At 32.0% G+C, this 20,101-nt stretch overlaps 1 protein-coding gene and 1 non-coding gene across 2 annotated transcripts in view; one reads left to right on the forward strand and one right to left on the reverse strand.

Annotated features, from left to right (window-relative positions):
- Positions 1-2,110: 2,110 nt before the first annotated feature.
- The window catches only part of LOC130668095 (PH domain leucine-rich repeat protein phosphatase 1), an 86,364-nt gene continuing 68,373 nt past the window's right edge, over positions 2,111-20,101 (reverse strand). Inside the window, exons 6-16 of the mRNA XM_057470167.1 lie at positions 16,820-16,977; positions 15,992-16,138; positions 7,676-7,820; positions 5,990-6,112; positions 5,739-5,892; positions 5,607-5,667; positions 5,240-5,494; positions 4,952-5,161; positions 4,141-4,303; positions 3,768-4,051; positions 2,111-3,687 (exon numbers count right to left, since the gene is read on the reverse strand). Coding sequence (XP_057326150.1) covers positions 2,184-3,687; positions 3,768-4,051; positions 4,141-4,303; positions 4,952-5,161; positions 5,240-5,494; positions 5,607-5,667; positions 5,739-5,892; positions 5,990-6,112; positions 7,676-7,820; positions 15,992-16,138; positions 16,820-16,977 — 3,204 coding nt within the window. The 3' untranslated portion in view covers positions 2,111-2,183. The remainder of the gene's footprint in view (positions 3,688-3,767; positions 4,052-4,140; positions 4,304-4,951; positions 5,162-5,239; positions 5,495-5,606; positions 5,668-5,738; positions 5,893-5,989; positions 6,113-7,675; positions 7,821-15,991; positions 16,139-16,819; positions 16,978-20,101) is intronic.
- Positions 6,392-6,512, forward strand: LOC130669199 (U5 spliceosomal RNA). The gene has a single exon (XR_008990132.1). It is a non-coding gene; the product is annotated as a U5 spliceosomal RNA (small nuclear RNA).

Raw genomic sequence — 20,101 nt, forward strand, 5'->3', positions numbered from 1 at the left:
AATATTTTTATTTAATTGCAGTGAACTTTAATTTAAATTTCCATTTTTTTTACCTGAGTCATAAATTCAATTACACGAATTTTGAAAAAAATTAACTTTCACTCAATCATTTTTTTTACGAAAAATCACACAATTGTTTTTTTAAATTAAAAGTTAACTAAAGTATGGCACATATTTGAGACAGTACACATGTGTCTCGTTTAACGCACAAGAGTCTACTGGTGGTACAATTACTGGCACGAGTTATCGTATCAGGAGACACGTTGTAATTATAATTCATTTGAACATCATTATGCGTTTTACTATTTCTGCTGCGCATTAGAATAATAAACAACATCAATTAAAATGAAAAATATAAACTACGACTTACTTTCGACGATTGTTAAGCAGAAAATTCTTGATGTCACTTAAATTACTGTAATTTTACTGGTATTTATTTTTCACTTACAAATGGTGATTAGATGACTAATTACATAATTTTATAAATAAGATAACGAAGTCGTCTAATGCTACAACGTAACAAAGTAAGAAATTTTTTTTCAATAATTAAACTAGAGCACCCGTATGAAAATAACATATATGGTCAAAATATATGATAAATATCTGAAAATATATGTACCCAATTTAACTATATTTTCTGATATTTTTTTTTTTATATTAAAAAATATAATATTCATCATATACGAGTCCTTATATGTTTAGCATATACAAAATATATATGTCAATCATATACAAAATATAAATTATATGCTACCATATATTTTATTTCATATAAAAATTTTATATTTTTTGAACATAAAAGGAAATATATCAATACAATATATTATGAGGTAAATGTAAATGTATATATAGTAGGGTAGCGCAAAAAAACCGACTATTTTTTTTTTTTCCATCTCGCATGAAAATTTGTTGGTTTACGATGTTTTAAAAAGCCTCTCCACAAATCAGCTCGATAAAAAATTTTTAAGAGGTCGCTCACGAGTTTTGAAAATATCAAAAATGATCGAAATTCGGATTTTTTATTTCTAAATTTTTTTTTTCTCGTGGCAGCAATAGTTTATATTTGTAAAATCATGACTGTGCTGAAAATTTCAGCCCAAAAGTTAAATATTTAAACGGCGCTTAAGAATTTTGAATGTTTCCGAGCGCAGTCTCTTGGACGTTTTTGAGCGACCCTTAAATATTAATAATAAAGCTTCTCGATTTTTTCACCATCAATTTGCATGACAAGGAATGAAAATATAACCCGAGAAATAGAAATAATAAGTTATTTACATACTTTTTTATTTTTTAATCCAATTTGTAGGTTTTTTCGCTTATTTAAAACTTACCAAATTTTATTGTTTAAGACTGTCCTGTATATTATTGGTTATGCAAAAGTTATATTGAAGTGAAATGACAATAATTGAGTTATAAAAACTAATTCAAACTATTAGTTACATATTATCAGTTAATATTCGAAATTCTTGAGCACCGTTTAAATGATTAAATTTTGGGCTGAAATTTTCAGCATAGTCATGATTTCACAAATATAAACTATTGCTGCCACGAGAAAAAAAAAAAATTTTTAATAAAAATTCGAATTTCGATCATTTTTGATATTTTCGAAATTCGTGAGCGCCCTCTTAAAAATTTTTCTTGAGCTGATTTGTGGAGAGGCTTCTTAAAACATCGTAAACCAACAAATTTTCATGCGAGATGGAAAAAAAAAAATAGTCGGTTTTTTTGCGCCACCCTAATATATAGCTTAATATAAAAAACATATAAGTTACATATATGGAATACATATATTTACTACTGTGTATAATTTTATATTTAATCGACCAAAATCTCTATATGATTTTTTATAATATACAATATAATATATGGTATATTTTTTTGTTGCAGACATATATGAATTTAGATATTTTAACTATATACATTTTTTTTCATACGGGTATTAACTATTAATTATAATTAATTAATTAACGAACAATAGATTCTTTAGAAAACGTTTATATTTAATATATACAGTAAAAAATACAGTTTATTTAAAAAATAAAAAAAATATATATATATATTTAGACTGTACAAAAATATTTCATTTACCAAAAGCTCGCGATGGTTAATCACAATTAATACTATTCCGATGCAATTATCGAAGTAGATTTTGATTATTTTTAATTTTAAACCTGTAGTTTAATTTACAATTCGGTGGTGGCGACTCCCCAGTATTGCTGCATTCTGGAGGCGTCTTGTTCGAGCGAATCCAGTCCGCCGCGTTCTTGGATCACCGCGAAGTCATACTCCAAGTTGTATGGCATGAGTCTTTGGAGGCTTCCGAAGTAAGCGGCGTTGGGGCCGCCGTTGAGGAAACGTCGGCCGCTGCCGAATCTGATCATGGCCGGCCTGGGTAACGGGGGGTTGAAAGATCTCGCGCTGCCGAAGCGCTTTGAGAGGAAGGGCAGGTTGGCTAACTGGGGAGTCGACCGCGATTGGCCTCTTCTCAGAGGCAATCTTGACAGCGTGTCTAGTTCCTTGTCGAACAACATGTGGGTGTTTTGTTCGAGCATGTACTCCCAGCATCGGAATTGTTCTTCGCTCAAAGCAGCCGCTGCCGCGACCGCGTTGTCTTTTCTAGTGGAATCGTGGGATCGATTTTTTGAGGCAGCGCGAGCTGCGGTGCTGCCGACCCATGCACGTCCTGAATTCTGTCGGGATTTGAAAGTGCTGTCGGTCGTTTGATCAGATTGACCACTGGGCGAACTGCGGTCGTCCCTAAAAGGCGGACTCGCATTTTCGCTGGTCCGCGTGTTCTTAAAATACCTTCCGGAGCCTTGACGGGATTGTCCTGGTCCACTGGACCTGTTGACAATATTTTTCAACACCCCGTTTAAATAAAAGCTTTCATTCGCGTTCCCGTGGCAGCAGCAAGGGGCAGGAGACTTGTGAGGCGCAGGTGGAACGCAGCAGGGACACGTGCAGCCACTTTCTGGATGATTACGAGTTTTAGTCACCGCGTGCCTCAACTCGCGCATCAGCTGGTCGAGATCTCCTGAGCCAGGTGTCAGTCGTATTACAATTATGCTCAAGTTGTCTTCAGCTCCGTAAGCTTGGGCTAAATCCTGGAGCCGTTTTGCCGCCAGCACGGGACTGGCTTCCGCGCGTACTTCACGCACTGCTTCCTGCATCGTAAGTACTTCCCAGAGTTTACGATTGGCAATCAGTACAAACTCGTCGTCATCTTCCAAAATTACTTCGTCGGTAGTGGGATCAGGAACAACCATCGGAAACATGGCCGCATTTCCCAACTGGTTTGTCGGAGGAGTTTTTCTGGCAGGTGCCAAAACAAATGGACCGGACGCACGGCACAGAACTGCCTTTGTCTCTCCAGATGAAGCCACTTTGAGACAATACTTTCTGGCACTCCGGGGGTAGCCTGCAGGAGCAGGTAGTTTCGTAATGTGGACCAAAGTAGCGTCTACTCCGTACTTCTGGCCCTTTTCCTTCAGCTCCCGGTGCGCTGACAGCAACGTGTACTTCAAATACTCTTTAGACGTTTCCCTAATGGTTCGCTCCTCAAGAAGTAATCGCGGTATCATTTCCTGCAAAGTGCTCGGCGCTTCCTGATTGGTGCCTCCGTCGAATATTCCAAAGAGCCCTTCGATGTTGCAAAATGACGGCATCCTCACTTGCGAGATGTAAAGTCTGAAAGATAAATAAAAGTTTTATTTTCCAGCTCGAGTTGCAAAAGGTCTATTGAGTTTAGTTTTAGTTAACTAACTTACTTTTCACGAGTACCAGCTGTTTCAGAAAATCCCAGCCTCCATGGATGCTCGGAGCCTTTTTCCGCACTGACTATTTCCTGCTGCAGAGGATGCGACGGCAGACTCGGCCTATTTTGCCCGGAAACGTCAATCAGCGAGACCGGACGTTGCGACCGGTAAACTTGGAACTGTCTCGGATCGACGTGCAACCGCGAGTTGCATGAAATGTCAAGAAATTGCAACTGGGGAGGCACAAGCGTCGCCAAGTTTACGCGGTCCAATTGATTGTGCGCCAAATCGAGCACCTGGATTCATTTTATAATTTAGTTTGTTTGTCAATCAACCGGTTTCCCTTTTTATTGATTGTAATTTCGGTGTATTGTTTTAAACTTACCATGAGAGAAGTTGTTTTGTTAAATGTAGGGCAGGTCAAAAGTCTGTTTGAGTGAACACGTAGTACTCGCAGATGCTGCAGATTAGCAACATTGTCTGGAAGATATTGAAGACGGTTACCAGACAATACTAACTCTTCCAAATCGGGCCATGACGCAATGCAACTGGAAAATAATTGCCTTTCATTATTCGCCCTAATTACAAATTCTTCAATGCATTAAAAAAGACAAATTAAATTTAGATCTGTATTATAGATCAAAGCTAAAAAAAAAAAAGCAAATTATCGTGTTGTAAAAATTCGAAATTTTGATTTTTAATGAATTTTCGTTAGAAACTGAAGTTCGTCGGCGTTTAATAATTTTTGGATTTTTTTTTAGACGGTAAATTATAAAAAAAAAATATTTGAAAATATTGTATGTATAGTTTTTTTAATTTTCTATATGTGCATATTTTTAGTTTTTTTTTTTTTTAATTAGAAAATTGTTAATTGTCTGCTAGTGTCAGGATCATAATTTCGGAAGCTTGTAAAATTATGTAGATCTATTATTTTTTTCTAGATAAGTATTTTTAAATTTTCAAAAGTGCTAGGAAAAGGGGGCAAAATTAGACACCTCAAAAAATGAAGTTTTTAACGGCAACTGAAATTTTTTTCTATTTACTTGGAATATCATTAAAAAAAAAAGATTTAATGCATTTGAGTATTTCCTCAAGCCCCTCTCCCCCTATTGATTTTGAAAGCCAGCGAAAATTCAATATTTTGTTTGTTTTAAAAGTTTGGTAAGTAAGTTTTTATGTAAATTAGGGATATTTACCTTTCAGGAAGTGTATCTAGAACATTATATGCCAGATGCAAAACATGGAGAGCCGTCAGCTTGGATAAAGCATCCAATGATGCGTCTGTGAGGCAGTTTCCCGTCAAATATAGTTTCTCAAGTGCATGAACATTTGATCGATTTTTCGTAATATCATCGGCGAATGTGAGCTCGGAGAGCCGGTTATTGGATAAATTCAATACCTTCAGTCTGTTAAAAAATAAATATATAAATAATTTATCATTCGTATTTGGGTTAATTGTGATTTATGGGACTAAAAGTACGGACCTTTCAGTGTTTTGAAAGAAAGTCGTTGGTAATGCTGTCAATGCATTGCCTTGGAGCGTGAGGTGAACGATATTGAGAGGTTTTCTCGGTGGCGGCAGTGCTTGGAGTCTATTGTGCGGGAGATGAAGTACTTCCAGTCTCGAGGGCTGAGATAGCAGTCTGTCGGGCAGGGCAGTGAGATCATTGTGTGACGCAAACAGCGCTCGCAGTACAGGTAAGTCTGATATCCACTCGGGCAATGCATCCAGACAATTGCTGCGATGACAATTAAAAAAAATCTCATAAATATCTACGGTTTTTTTCTCTTATTGACTTCAAGTGAACGCAGAAGGAAACAAAAAAATTTTAATTCAAAATTCAAACTCACTATGAGACGTCCAGGTGCTCCAGATTCGTCGGGGTTGGCTCGATAGTAAGTTTTTTGAGCTCTGTGTAAATAAAAATAAATAAGAATTTTTACAAGATCAAGGAGAATAGAAAAAAAATGTAATGTGCTTACTGTTGTGCCCGGCGATAAGCGAAACAAGATTTCTTCCACATACAGTTAATTCTGTTAGTGAATTACGAGCACATCGTGCACTTTGTAGCTCTTGCAATGCACTGAGATCTAATTTTTCAATGCTATTTTCACTTACATCCAAATGGGTCAAGTTCTATTTAGATAAAAAAATTTATTTAATGTAAATAAAATATATATATATATTTATTTATGTATATGAATGATAAATAAATAGTCAGCTGACTACTCACGCCGTAATTTCCGAGTATTATGTTACCCTTGAGTTGATTATTTCTGAGATTGACTTTATGAAGATAATTTTGATTATTTTTTTCATCTCGAAATTTAGCGAGATCTCCTTTTGTGAGTACATCCTGAAAAACAACATCGTTTTATTTATTTTACGCGACGTTGATATCACGGAGCTGAGAGTTGAGCTATGGGTCGCAGAGCGCAAGTAAAATCAATTGTTCAAATGAAACCGCGTAGTGCGCGCGCAGCGAGGGACAAGGCAGCAGGTGTGGGCATGCGATAGTGAGTGAACCTTGAAGATAGTACGCGACAGTGCCGAGTGGGGGCTAAATTGAATTTTGTAGTTCGTTGATGTATACTTTATTCAGAGGTATTATAAACTATTTTTTTGGAGACAGAAATTACTCTGGTTTCCCTTCAGTAATCGCATAAATCTTTCGCCTTTTACTAAAGATTTCCGTGGAGGGGAACAAATGATGAGTCTTTAAGACAATTTTTTGTGAGCCCGGTGAAAACTGGGCCAATAATTGAATTCAAAAATAAATACTAGGGATATTTATTCCTCATTCGAGGTCTTGTTTTCTGCTTCTCTAACATTAAACTAAGTTCTGTAAATTTTCACTGGTCGTTTGTTGGAGACTAAATTAGGACGTAAAGTGGGACAACAATTGATCAAATAATTAAGTCAATTCAATAAGACAACGATTTATATCCACTAAATATTGATAAATTTTGATTGTACAAAATTTAGTATAATTTCATGTCGAAAAGTATATTAAATATCAAATTTGTCAGAATAGTTTGGAGGATTCCTAAATTTTTTTAAATTATTATTTGCACTTTAAACTTTTTTTTCACTTCAAAAGGTTAATTTTTAAGAAATTTCTAAAAGTAATTCGATATTAGTTCGGAATTCAGCGTAACTCGCAATCAATAATTTATTTCTACCCCCATATTTTAAGTTTATTAATTTGTATTTCACAGTAAAAAAGGACTCGTCAAAATCTACACGTGTGTAAAACGAAAAGTTGTCACTTGTTTATGTTATTTTAACATACGTCGAGTGTAAAAAAAATAACACACGTATGTGTGAAAAATAAAAATTTTTCAAGAATTATTTTGTAAGTCGATCGTATTTTTAACATGAAACTGGTTAGCCGACGTCTAATAATTTTTGTTTTTTTTTGTAAACGATAAAAAATAAAATAAAAAATATTTGAAAAAATTCCACTTGTAGTTTTGAAAATTTTCTATACGTGTATATTTTTTATTTTTTATATTTTTTTTAACTGATTTGTTGTTACAAAAATCCAAAAATTGTTAATTGTCTGCTAACTTCAGGATCATATTTTTAACATATATTGTGTTAATTTGAGTGTAAAAATTAAAAAGTGTTAATTTAAAATAAAATAACATTTTTGTGTTAAAAAATCGATGGTTTTAAGCTGGCCAAGCAAGATAACATTGTGTTGAATTAAGTGTTAATTTAAGTGTTAAAAAAGGATTCGTCAAAGTGTAAAAAAAGCGAGTGTTAAAAATTCAAGTGTTGAACTTTTAACACTCAAGTTCAACACTTGAATTTTTAACACGCACTTTTTTTACACTTTGACGAATCCTTTTTTACTGAGTAGGATAAAACTGTATTGAGTTGAATAATAATAATAAATAAATATATATATATTTACCAGCGTCAGTGCTCTCATTTTCAAAAAGGACGGCAGGTCAGTAAGTTTATTTCCGGCTATTGAAATACTTGTCAATTTCTTGAGTAACTCAACTTCGACCGGCAGCTCTTTGATTTCATTACGATCGAGAGTAAGTTCTTTCAAACTGAAAAAATACGTCATCACATTAACTTATTACTTAATTTACCAACATCAAGATCAATAGCAAACATACAACTTATATAAAATATCAATATTTGAGACCCCGGTGCATCAAAAAGTCAAGAGACATCTTAAAGTTGATAAATATTTTAAAACATTAATATATTAATTTACATATATAATAAATACTACCGCAATGTATAATATTTTCGCGGATTGAGCATGCGCGTGCCAACTCGTATGAATCGAACCACTCAACCCAAGAGTTTAATAAAGAGCCTTATTTCCCGTTTATATATTACGTTACTTAAGAAATACGTATCAAAAGAGAAAACTTTTAAATTAATTTATTAAAAAACTCATTTATTTATTTATCAACTTCCACACTCCGAAATACTTTACATTAAAGCCCGATTATTAATTCAACTAAATTTCGTTTCCATTAATTTATTTATATTCCATCAGCTTACATTTAAATCCACTCACATAATCCTTGAATTAAATTTGTTCCTGTGAAAAGTCAAGTCTTTTTCTCCAGAAAAAATTATAAATGAATAGAGACCGAACTTTTGTTTTAAATTTAAAACCAAAATATATAAGACATATAACACAAGTATATAACTTTTGAGGATCCACTGTAAAAATAAGTAAACAAAAGGTTTGCTACGAAAGAAAGGAAACTAAACGCGTGGAAGCGTAGCGATGAGCTGGTGCACTCGAGGATGTTCTCGGTAGAACTGAAAACCGAGTAGAATACCAACAATCACATGCTGATGGTCAGCAACCAAGAAAAAAGGCTAAAGAAGTATATATATAACTATATAACATCCACACAACTCTACATATAAATAAGTTTCTTTTCCTTCTCCGTAAGCCCAGTGCAGCTTTGGTTTCCTCTACGGGGATGGCTACTGACCACTCTTACGTAACAGAAACTAAATTACTACTTTAACTCCTGTATACAGTAAATAGCATCGAGCATACAGCATACAATGAGCAATACAATGCAAAACAATGCAAAAACCGCAAGTGCATCGCTTATTTCCCAATACCAGATTTTAAGGAGAGTTCAGAGCTCCCGAGTCAAAAAAAAAATTTTAGTTTAGTCCTCAGAAGCCTCAATTCCTTTGATAGTTTATTTGCCGCCCAGAGAGTAACTCTACTTTGGTACTCAAAATCCTTAATGAGAACTATGAGGTCTAATAATTTATCGATTTTAAATTATAAGTAAGACCTCAAAATCCTCAACGAATGAAAAGTTTTATTTCGGACTTAGAAAAATTTATGATCCAGAAGTTAGCAGCCAATCAACAATTTTTGGATTTTTTTTTCACCAAATCAATTACAAAAAAAAAAAACTAAAAAAATGCACATGTAGAAAATAAAAAAATCTTCAAGTGCAATTTTTCAAAATATTTTTTTTTTATAATTTATAATTTTTTTTAAGTTTAAAAAATTATTTGACGTTTGCCAACTGCAGTATCAGAAAAATTTTAGATAGGAAAGAAAGGGAGAGAATACGTCGAATGAGACTTTTGAGGTTCAAATGCGGATAAAATTATTCCTGTATGTTTTGAGTATTTTGAGGCTCTAGTCCAGATTATGTTATTCCTGTTTGGTCCTCAAAGAGGTAAAATTAGCCGTAATTGCTGCTTTGAGGACTAAACTACGATAACTTTCAACTGTTGTCAATCTCAAAATTCTAAATTGATCCTCGAAAACCTCATTGAGAACTTAGAGACTTAAATCCGAATTTGTTTTTTGACTCGGGCTGATTTAAATTTATTGGAGCAGACTCGATACTCTATACTGTAATAAGTAGTCTGATAACTTTGATAATATAAGGCATGAATTGAGTTTGCTGGCATTGCCATGAGCAATAGAGGTCCTTATAAATATATATATATTCTCAGTCTATTAGTATATTAGAGAGCTTATGGCTTACGGTCATGCTGTTTCGATAAGGGACTTGGTTAATTGAGTCTTGTATCTTGTGTCCAATGAAATCGCGTGAGCTTGTCGTAAACTCGATGTCCAGCATAAACCCGTGCTAGACATGAAACTCAGTGTTCACACCGTAGTTCCTTTCTTACCCTCGTTACTTAGTAACATCCTATATAAAGGACTTGTAACTTATAACTTATAACTTGGAAACTTGTTCAAAGTAATTGAATCTTCTATTATTAGTCCCCACTTAAAATATTTTTGATATTTCCAAATGACAATTATTAATTTGTTAAACCTTAGTTCTATGGACACTTGGATTGAGTTTAATGTACTGATTAACATATTCAATGGGACTGTAATACAGCGTAATTTTATTTCAACTTTGATGTTTACACACGGAAAAAAAATATTAGTAAATATTACTGAGATTCTCGTCAACAGCGCGCCTGGACCGAATCTCAGCAAATATTATGGAGTAGAACGTAAGAAATTAATAACAGACCCGGGTCAAAAATAAAACTTGATTTAGACTTGGTTTACCAAGTCGAAATTTGGAGCCGTTTTTCACAAGACAAACTCGACTTTTTTTACGGAGGTATGAAATATATTAAGTTTCCGCCTTGGTTTAGACTTAACTGGCTTACTTAGTCACGATTTAAGACGAAAAAGTTTAAATCAAGTCGAAATTCACTTGGTTTAGACTTATTCGACTTAAATTTTAAGACGAAAAAGTCAAGAGCAAGTCGAAATTGACTTGGTTTAGACTTATTCGACTTAAAATGTAAGGCGAAAAAGTCTAAATCAAGTCGAAACTGACTTGATGTAGACTTATTCGACTTAAATTATAAGTCGAAAAAGTCAGAACTATGGTGAAATAATTTTTGTATATTAAGGCGAAAGTAAGGCGAATAAATGACTTTTTTTCGACTTGGTTTAGAGAGTCAAAAGTAATGTGAATGACTATCGCGCTGAAAGTAAAGACGAATAAGTTGAACCTAAGATGAAAAAAGTTCAAAAAGTTTAAAAAAATTAAATTTAAGTCGAAAAAGACGAGATGTTATAAAAAAATCGTCGGCAAATCGATAACTTCAAAAGAAAATAAGACGAAGCGAGTCTGAATCAAGTTTTATTTTTGACCCGGGAGATGCATTTTTTTGACAAGTGTCTTGTAGTTTTTTGAGGTTTAAGTAGTAATTTTAAATAGTCAAGCAGTAAATTTCAACGATTAACTGTTAATTATAGCAGTTTAAATATTAAAATCATAATTTTGTTGATTGAAACGACATTAGTTATTGAACATAACATAAATAATTACAAGTTGAACTACAATTATTGTCAATCATTTTTTTCCGTGCATAAATTCGTTCAAAGGTGTTAATTGATTTAATTGTTGTTAATTAATTTTATTAAGAATTTTGATGTAGGGGGAAGGGGGGCAGAGTGGGTCCCCTAAGGAAAATAATTATAATATCATTAATTTTTTTTACGCGTTTACTTCTCTTTAGACCCTCGATACTTATTTTCACTTCATTACGCTGCGTCCATTAAAATTGAAAAATCAAAAATTAGGGGCAAAGTGGGCCCTTCAAAAAATTTCGGATTTGATATTTTTCATTCTTTACACGTGTGATATTTGCAAATAACTATAAAACAATCGTATTTTAATAATATAGAAGTCATTTTAATAGTCTGCTGCGATATTACTTTAAAACGTAATTTTATTATCTTTAATTTTCTTAATAAATTATATTTAATGAATAGTTTTGGTGGTCTATTTACGCCCGCATTATATAAGAAATTTCGATAAGCTTATTATCCGTCCGAATTTATACGCGTATAGAAAATTTTGAGGGGCCCGCTTTGCCCCCATATTTTTTGGAGTTTTGAAAATTTTAAGGGGCCTACTTTGCCCCCAGGAGCCCACTTTGCCCCCTACTCCTCTAACCAAGAATTTTATAGATTTGTATTATATATTTATATCTGTATATGTGACATGTAAATGATGGTTTGATATTAATTTATAGACGCATGATGAAGTTGAGATTGTCAACGAGTTGCGGATTTTGATATAATTTAAACATCAACTCGAACATTCATTATTATTTACGATAAGTTTACTGTCAGCTGATTTTTTAAAAAGGCGGCAATTATAAATATTTTGAAGAATTTAACTCGAGCGTGAAAGAATTATGGTACTAGTGTCTGATGTTTATCTGCTCGTTCTCGATTCGTCTACTTATCTTACGTATTATATTATTTTACTCTACTGAATGTATAGTAAATCGGGTTGCTGGAACACCTGAATTATTTTTTTTTAGTTGTTTTAAATTTACTACGGCTACAATGAGTTTTATGTTCTATTTAAACCCAGGTGATTATTGTATTGTTTCTCATCATCATACTTCGTATATTTTATCCTCATTTACATTCCATCATTTTAATTATCACTAAAAGCTGTATTTGTTCCGTACTCTGCTTTTTTTTCATTTCAATCATCTGGTTTTTTTAATGCAAATTATTGTTTTTGTGTCTACTGGATTTTGTTGGCAGTCGAATTGGATGTTAATGTTAAATAAGTGACATGCGGAAATCGAAAATATATATATGTTATTTATATAAATGTATATAAACAAAAAAGTATGTGTAAAATACAAACGAGAATAAGTTGCCGCAGGGATTCGCGAACTTTCTCTCTTTTTTTGTTCTCCCTTCTTTTTCTTTCACTATTTTTTATTATGTAACTATGAATACTGTAATATATATATATATGTATATACATATGTGTATGTGTGTATTGTCGAGGAGGAAATGTGCTTATCGAAGATTGCCGTAGGCGATACATAAAATTTAGCGGGAAATGAAAAACGATTTGAACTGAACCAAGAACAAGATTACAATTCCAACATAAATGTGAAAAACTTACATGTATTTGACAACTATATATATGTATACTGATGTATTTGAATGATCGGTACGTTCAAACATTGACTAATGATTTTTTTTATACACAGAAGAAAATAACTTTTGGAAAAACAAAATTTTCTTGAGTAAATCAATAAAAATTATTAAAGTATTTTTTTATATTATTCATATATTTTTTTGTAGCATTAATATAATTTTGAAAATTGAAAGTTATTGACTGTACCTCAAAAAAAGCAGATCGTATATTTTGAGCTGCGATTTCTTTGATTAAGAATAAATTTTTTAATGAAAACTCCAAATTTTTGTACTTGAAATGAATGAGGTTTAAAATTTTCAATGCCGTAATTTCTTGTAAGAGATCAGAATGCTTCCAAAAGTTTATTTTATTTTTCCTCTCAGCGTATACTCTCACAAAGAGAATGAAAAATTGAATTAAAACACAAAAAAATGAAATTAATAAATTATTTTTCCACGCAAATGAGAAAAGTTTGTTTAGTTTTATTTTTCATTCAACAGATAATCCGGTAGGATAATCGTCTTACGGATTACGCAAACTTCAACCCACTGGCTCGTGTAATAAACAAGAATAAGAAAACGAATAAAAAAAATTTTAATAACAATAATAATAAAAAATAAATAACTTTTTCAGCATTGCACCGGATTCGCGGTGATTTATCAAAGCAATTGTCCACAATTTCAAACAATTTTTTTATATAATCTACTTTGTGAAGAAATAGTATGTGGATGTGTGTCTACACAGTGAATGTAAATATGTTTTATGGTTGCTTTTATATTAAATTACATTGTTACCAAAAAATACCATCAACAATTTTTTATTTTTCCCAAATTAATTATTTAAATTTTTCAATTGTCTATCAAAATTACGCGCGTTTTTATTTTCCACGAGCTAACGACTTCGAATTTAAAAAAAGTCAATTTTTTTACTCATGTTAATTAGAGTGAAAATTTCACATTAAATAATTGAAAAAAATTCATTATAAAATTTTCTTCATCTCTAATTAATCGCGAATAAATTTCATATACTTTTTTTATATAGGGGAGGGTGGGGCAGAGCGGCCCCCCTAAGCCAATTATTATTTTTTGTGGCTTTCAACCATATGATCACTTTACTTTTGTCCTATTTCGAACAAATTTATGGACATTTTGCCAAAATTCTGAAAAAAATTTTTTTTTTTTTGTGGGGCAGAGCGGCCCCCCTTCAAAAAGTGATAAAAAAATTTTTTTTTTTCGTTTTTTTTTTTTTAAATTGTTTTCATCATTAAGAATGTATTTCTTTCTCTTGACAACTATTTTTGGTTTTATATTACTCGAAAAAAATTTTTTAAAGCGTAAAAAATCGTTCACTCTCGATTACCTTAATTACTAATTGTTATTTAATAAAAAAAAAAAATCAATTCTATAATTTTACTATATTTCAAAAATTTATCAACTAAAAAAAAAAATTTAATTTTTATAAATTTTTAGTGACCAAATTTGTCTCTTACATAGAGAAACGGCCGAAAAATATGAAAAAATAATTTTTTCGGAAGTTTCGGCTGGTCCATTTTGCCCCAGGTGTTATGCGTAGGGCTAGAAATGTGGAATTATGATAATTTTTTTTTAATTTGACGATAAAAATATGAAAAAATCACTTTTTCAAAATTTTGGGCTTGTCCATTTTGCTCCAAATGTCATGCGTAGGGGTAAAAATGCGCAAACATATCGGATTTATAGTAATTAGTCGAAAAAAAAAAATTTTTTTTTTGGTCAAAATTTCAGGGGGGCCGCTCTGCCCCACCCTCCCCTACACGGCAATTAATAATGTATTTGTAACGTCAATTTACAATTTATAGTTCCGCACAATCCAAACATAACCTAAAATACATTTGCATGTTTTAATTATCATAAAACAATTGTACGTTAATTACGTCAGCATATTATCATAACCCGTTTCAAATTACCATATAACAATAATGATAATATCTGTTGTTATTATTATAATAACAATTATTATTGAATATTTGTTATAAATTTTATTATCAAGTTGCGTTAAATTCAATAGGACAATAAATCACCATAATTTGTATTTTCGTCGGCATACAAACCGATCCTTTATTTCCCTTTGAATTACGCGGTATTAAATTGATGTCCGCGGATTTGGCTTCGGCTTCAATTGCTATTCAATAGAAAGAGTTAGGACAGTATATACTATATAATATGTTGGGTAGTATTGCAATATAAAGTGTAACAGGGTAGAGAGCAATGACAGAACAGAAGAGACAAAGAAACAATGAATCCATAGAATTTTCTCATTATTTCATCTGTCGTACAGCCAAACAAAACAACTTGAGCTTCAAAACCGACAAACAAACTTTTCGATGTACGAAAATTGAGTGTCCTAACTTTTAATACCAAACCGCTTTCTGATTGTATGTATATACATATATAGATATATATTGTTCGTATTGCTGGAGGCGATGTGTCCGGTCTGAATAAATCTAAATGTACTATATATTTGTTTCGAGTGTATTTATATACAAATATATATATATATTAGGGTGACAATATTTTTTTGATTTTTTTCAATTTGACACTCACTTGAAAAATTGTTATTTCAAAGTAGGATACATAGAAAAAAATGATTTCTTGGTGCAAAAAATTTTTACTCGCCTCAATAAAATTTTGACTTATCCTAAGAAATTTTTTGCATTGTAAATTGAAAACGAAAATTTCCCTAGAGCGAGAAAATCCTTTTTTTTTTCAAAATCTTTGGTTATTTACTAGTTCATTTTTTTCTATACAAATCATAGAAAAACGTATACTAAAATTTGGAGTAAAAATATTTATACACTGAAAGAAATTTTCTTTAAAAATTATCGTTATATTCACTGTAATCGTGGGACGAATAGCACAACCTAATCACTTTTCGGTAAGTGAGATAATTTTTAACTTTTTTTCAACAAATTTTACCGTAGTCTACTGTAAATTTTATTCAGTTTTCGGTATATTTTATGAAGTCTACCACAAAATAAATAAATTTTTTCGTAATTTTTGTTTCAAAAATGGTAATAAATAAAAGCGCTGCATTATGCCCCACGATTACAGTGAATTTAACAGTAATTTTTAAAGAAAATTTCTTTCCGTGTACTTAGAAGTTGGTCAATATTTTGAATCATCATTATGAGTCCAAATTAAAAATTTGAATATCTATAAAACAAATTCCCTCTTCTTGTTGAATAAAAGCGCGACTAGAGTCAGTCAGTCATACATTGAAAATATATACATAAAATATGTATGTATACTTACTTGACTAGTCGATGTATCTCGTTGGGCACTTGCTCGATCTTATTGTCGGATAGGTCTAGTGAGGTCAGGCCTTCAAGTTCTATCAACTCTCTGGGGAAGCTTTTCAGTTGGTTGCGCTCCAGTTGTATCACATGAAGTCTACGAAATCTATTTAAAAAATTTATGGATTTAGTTATTTAACATTCTTAATAATTTGCCTCATCGATCCAAATAATAAGGACATAATTTATAAATTCAGTGAATATTTAATGAGACTTTTGTAATAATTTTTCATGAGTTCATCTAATTGTCATTATCCTGGAATTTGAATATCAAGAGGATATCGGGTAGTTAATATTTTATGAAATTTATATATGATTGACACTCATTGCGGAGATATTGAGAGAAAGATGAAGTTAGCTTGGGAATTATTAATAAGAAGGTGTGAGATATTAAAGTTCTGACGGGAAACGAGGACAAATATTTTTGAATTTATTGGCAGTTTAATAATAATGCAATTTTTTATTAAATTTTGTTGTCTGTGGATTTAATTCACTGGTTAAATTTTGATGCTGAATTTAATACGAGTACAAGTAAATGAATAATTAATTTTTTTTATTTATATTACAGATAAGACAAAATTTTCAAGAGAAAAAAAGTTTAGTCGAATTTGAAAATTAAAGCAATTGACCCATTGGAATTATAAATTAATTATTTTATGAATTATTAATTAAACTTTTAACATAAAAATTAAGTATTCGTAATATTACTTAAAAAAAAGTAAGAGCATTTACTAGAACATTCAGGAAGATAAAATTTTTTTTTACTGTTATAAATTTATCTTAATACCTTTTTAAGAGTCCAAGATTATTGTCAGGATTAGCCAATTGATTATGACCCAGTAAAATTTCCTCAACCGCATTGAATGCTAATACGCTTTCCGGTATCCTCAGCAACCCGTTTCTGCAGAGATCCAACTTTTTAGGTCCTCCGGTCAATTGCGTCGCCTATTAACACAAAAGTTAAAGTTCAAAAAATAGTTTCTTTGGTTAAAAAAAAAAAATTACTCGCCCGCACTGACTAAAATAAAAAAATAAGATGTGCCGTCAACTGATCCCAATAATTTTATACCACGACGAGTGATCCCTATAAATTGATCCCACCGACATCTGATCCCATCAACAATTGATCAGTGAATTTTAATTACTCATGTCATACACGGAAAAAAATTAATCGTGAATGCAACATGATGCAGTCTTGGTAAATAAACATGATGAAATCATGTTGCATTCACATGATTTGTCATGTTTCGGCTACATGATAATCATGTTGCGGTAACATGAAAAGATCATGTTGCATTCACATGATTTGTCATGTTTCGGCTACATGAAAATCATGTTGCTGCCACATATTGTCATGTAACCGAAACATGACAAATCATGTGAATGCGACATGATTTTTCTCATGTTACCACAACATGATTATCATGTAGCCGAAACATGACAAATCATGTGAATGCAACATGATTTTTCTCATGTTACCACAACATGATTATCATGTCGCCGAAACATGACAAATCATGTGAATGCAACATGATTTTTCTCATGTTACCACAACATGATTATCATGTCGCCGAAACATGACAAATCATGTGAATGCAACATGATTTTTCTCATGTTACCACAACATGATTATCATGTAGCCGAAACATGACAAATCATGTGAATGCAACATGATTTTTCTCATGTTACCACAACATGATTATCATGTCGCCGAAACATGACAAATCATGTGAATGCAACATGATTTTTCTTATGTTACCACAACATGATTATCATGTAGCCGAAACATGACAAATCATGTGAATGCAACATGATTTTTCTCATGTTACCGCAACATGATTATCATGTAGCCGAAACATGACAAATCATGTGAATGCAACATGATTTCATCATGTTTATTTACCAAGACTGCATCATGTTGCATTCACGATTAATTTTTTTCCGTGTAGTAATTAATTAATAATTAATTATTTTATGAATTTGTCTGTGGGATCAGTTGTCTGTGAGATCAATTATCGTGTGATTACTTGTCGGGGATCAGTTGTCATAGAACCAAAAAAAAAATATAAGTAAAAAAGTCACCTCATTTTCAAGTGAATCAGTGTCCATAACATCGCTATCAAATTCTTCCATAATAGCTCCCAATACCATTATCATACATAAAATAAATCATAAAGATAAAATATATGACTATTGTTCTCTCAAAAGATAACATTAGAACCCGTTTAAATTGAATCAAACTAATTTTTAAGCTCAGCAAAAACAACCCAGTTTATAATCCCAGCAGAATTTTGAATCTGGAATGCAGGCGGTTTATAACAAAACACTTTGAAGTACCGGTTGCTCAAAATTTCGCTCGACTAAAATGTCCCGAAATATCACGTGCACATCGACGTACATAAATTCCACAAATTCTTGGTCGTAACGTCACAGAACAATCGTTAAATATGACAAAGCATAGCCAAGATAATTCTCATATTCTAGTCACCAGTAGGCAGAAGAAACTTTCACGAGTAAATGACGCGTATGATTATTATTTTTTAAATAAATAACACAGTACTTTATTTATAATAACATATGAGTGTAATGTATGACTATTTTTTATTTCCAGACGAATCGCTTGACACGGGAGTAAATAGCGCGAGCGGTTATTGCTCGTTACTGCCGATGGGCAAATATCACACGAGTCTCAACTCTGTAAGTTGGAAAAAAGTAAATAAAAAAGGTGGTCATATATGTTATGTTGCACACAGGATTTATTATATCTCCTGACCCTCTGAGACCGAGGATGAGTTTTTGAGAAAAAAGCTCACGGGTGAAGTTGAGAAATAAATAATCACTGGAATCAATCTGCGCTTCGCGTCAAGAACCGGCCAGAGGACGGAAGATAAAATTAAAAATTTGATAAATCTCTTAAACTTATTAGTCGAAAAGTTTTTTTAAAAAGATATTAAGAGATAAATGTCAGTGAGTTTTATAATAATTATTTTTTTTAATGAAAAGCTCCAGTGGGAAGAAAATTCTGCGGATTCAATGCGGAGCAGGTGATTTTTTATGTCTTTGATTCCCTAGAAGTCCGAATTACTGAGATTAAATTTTATTAATATAATTTACAAAAAAAAAAAAAAAATGCGGAGTAAAATATGGGGGGTAAAAATTCGCTGATTAATTTACTGAATTGTAGTAGCGTCGAAATTTATATCAGCATTTAAACTTCGGATCAGTGGACGCTAATTAAAATAAAATCCTCATTACTCTGCCAAAAAAAATCCCTATTTACTCCTTACACGGAAAAAAATTAATCGTGAATGCAACATGATGCAGTCTTGGTAAATAAACATGATGAAATCATGTTGCATTCACATGATTTGTCATGTTGCGGTAACATGAGAAAATCATGTTGCATTCACATGATCTGTCATGTTTCAGCTACATGATAATTATGTTGCTACCACATGTTATCATGTAACCGAAACATGACAAATCATGTTGCATTCACATGATTTTCTCATGTTACCGCAACATGATTATCATGTGAATGCCACATGATTTTCTCATGTTACCGCAACATGATTATCGTGTAGCCGAAACATGACAAATCATGTGAATGCAACATGATTTTCTCATGTTACCGCAACATGACTATCATGTAACCGAAACATGACAAATCATGTGAATACAACATGACTATCATGTAACCGAAACATGACAAATCATGTGAATGCAACATGATTTTCTCATGTTACCGCAACATGACTATCATGTAACCGAAACATGACAAATCATGTGAATACAACATGACTATCATGTAACCGAAACATGACAAATCATGTGAATGCAACATGATTTTCTCATGTTACCGCAACATGACTATCATGTAACCGAAACATGACAAATCATGTGAATACAACATGACTATCATGTAACCGAAACATGACAAATCATGTGAATGCAACATGATTTTCTCATGTTACCGCAACATGACTATCATGTAACCGAAACATGACAAATCATGTGAATACAACATGACTATCATGTAACCGAAACATGACAAATCATGTGAATGCAA

This window comes from Microplitis mediator, chromosome 5 (assembly GCF_029852145.1).
Source record: "Microplitis mediator isolate UGA2020A chromosome 5, iyMicMedi2.1, whole genome shotgun sequence".
In the NCBI taxonomy this organism is placed as follows: Eukaryota; Metazoa; Arthropoda; class Insecta; order Hymenoptera; family Braconidae; genus Microplitis; species Microplitis mediator.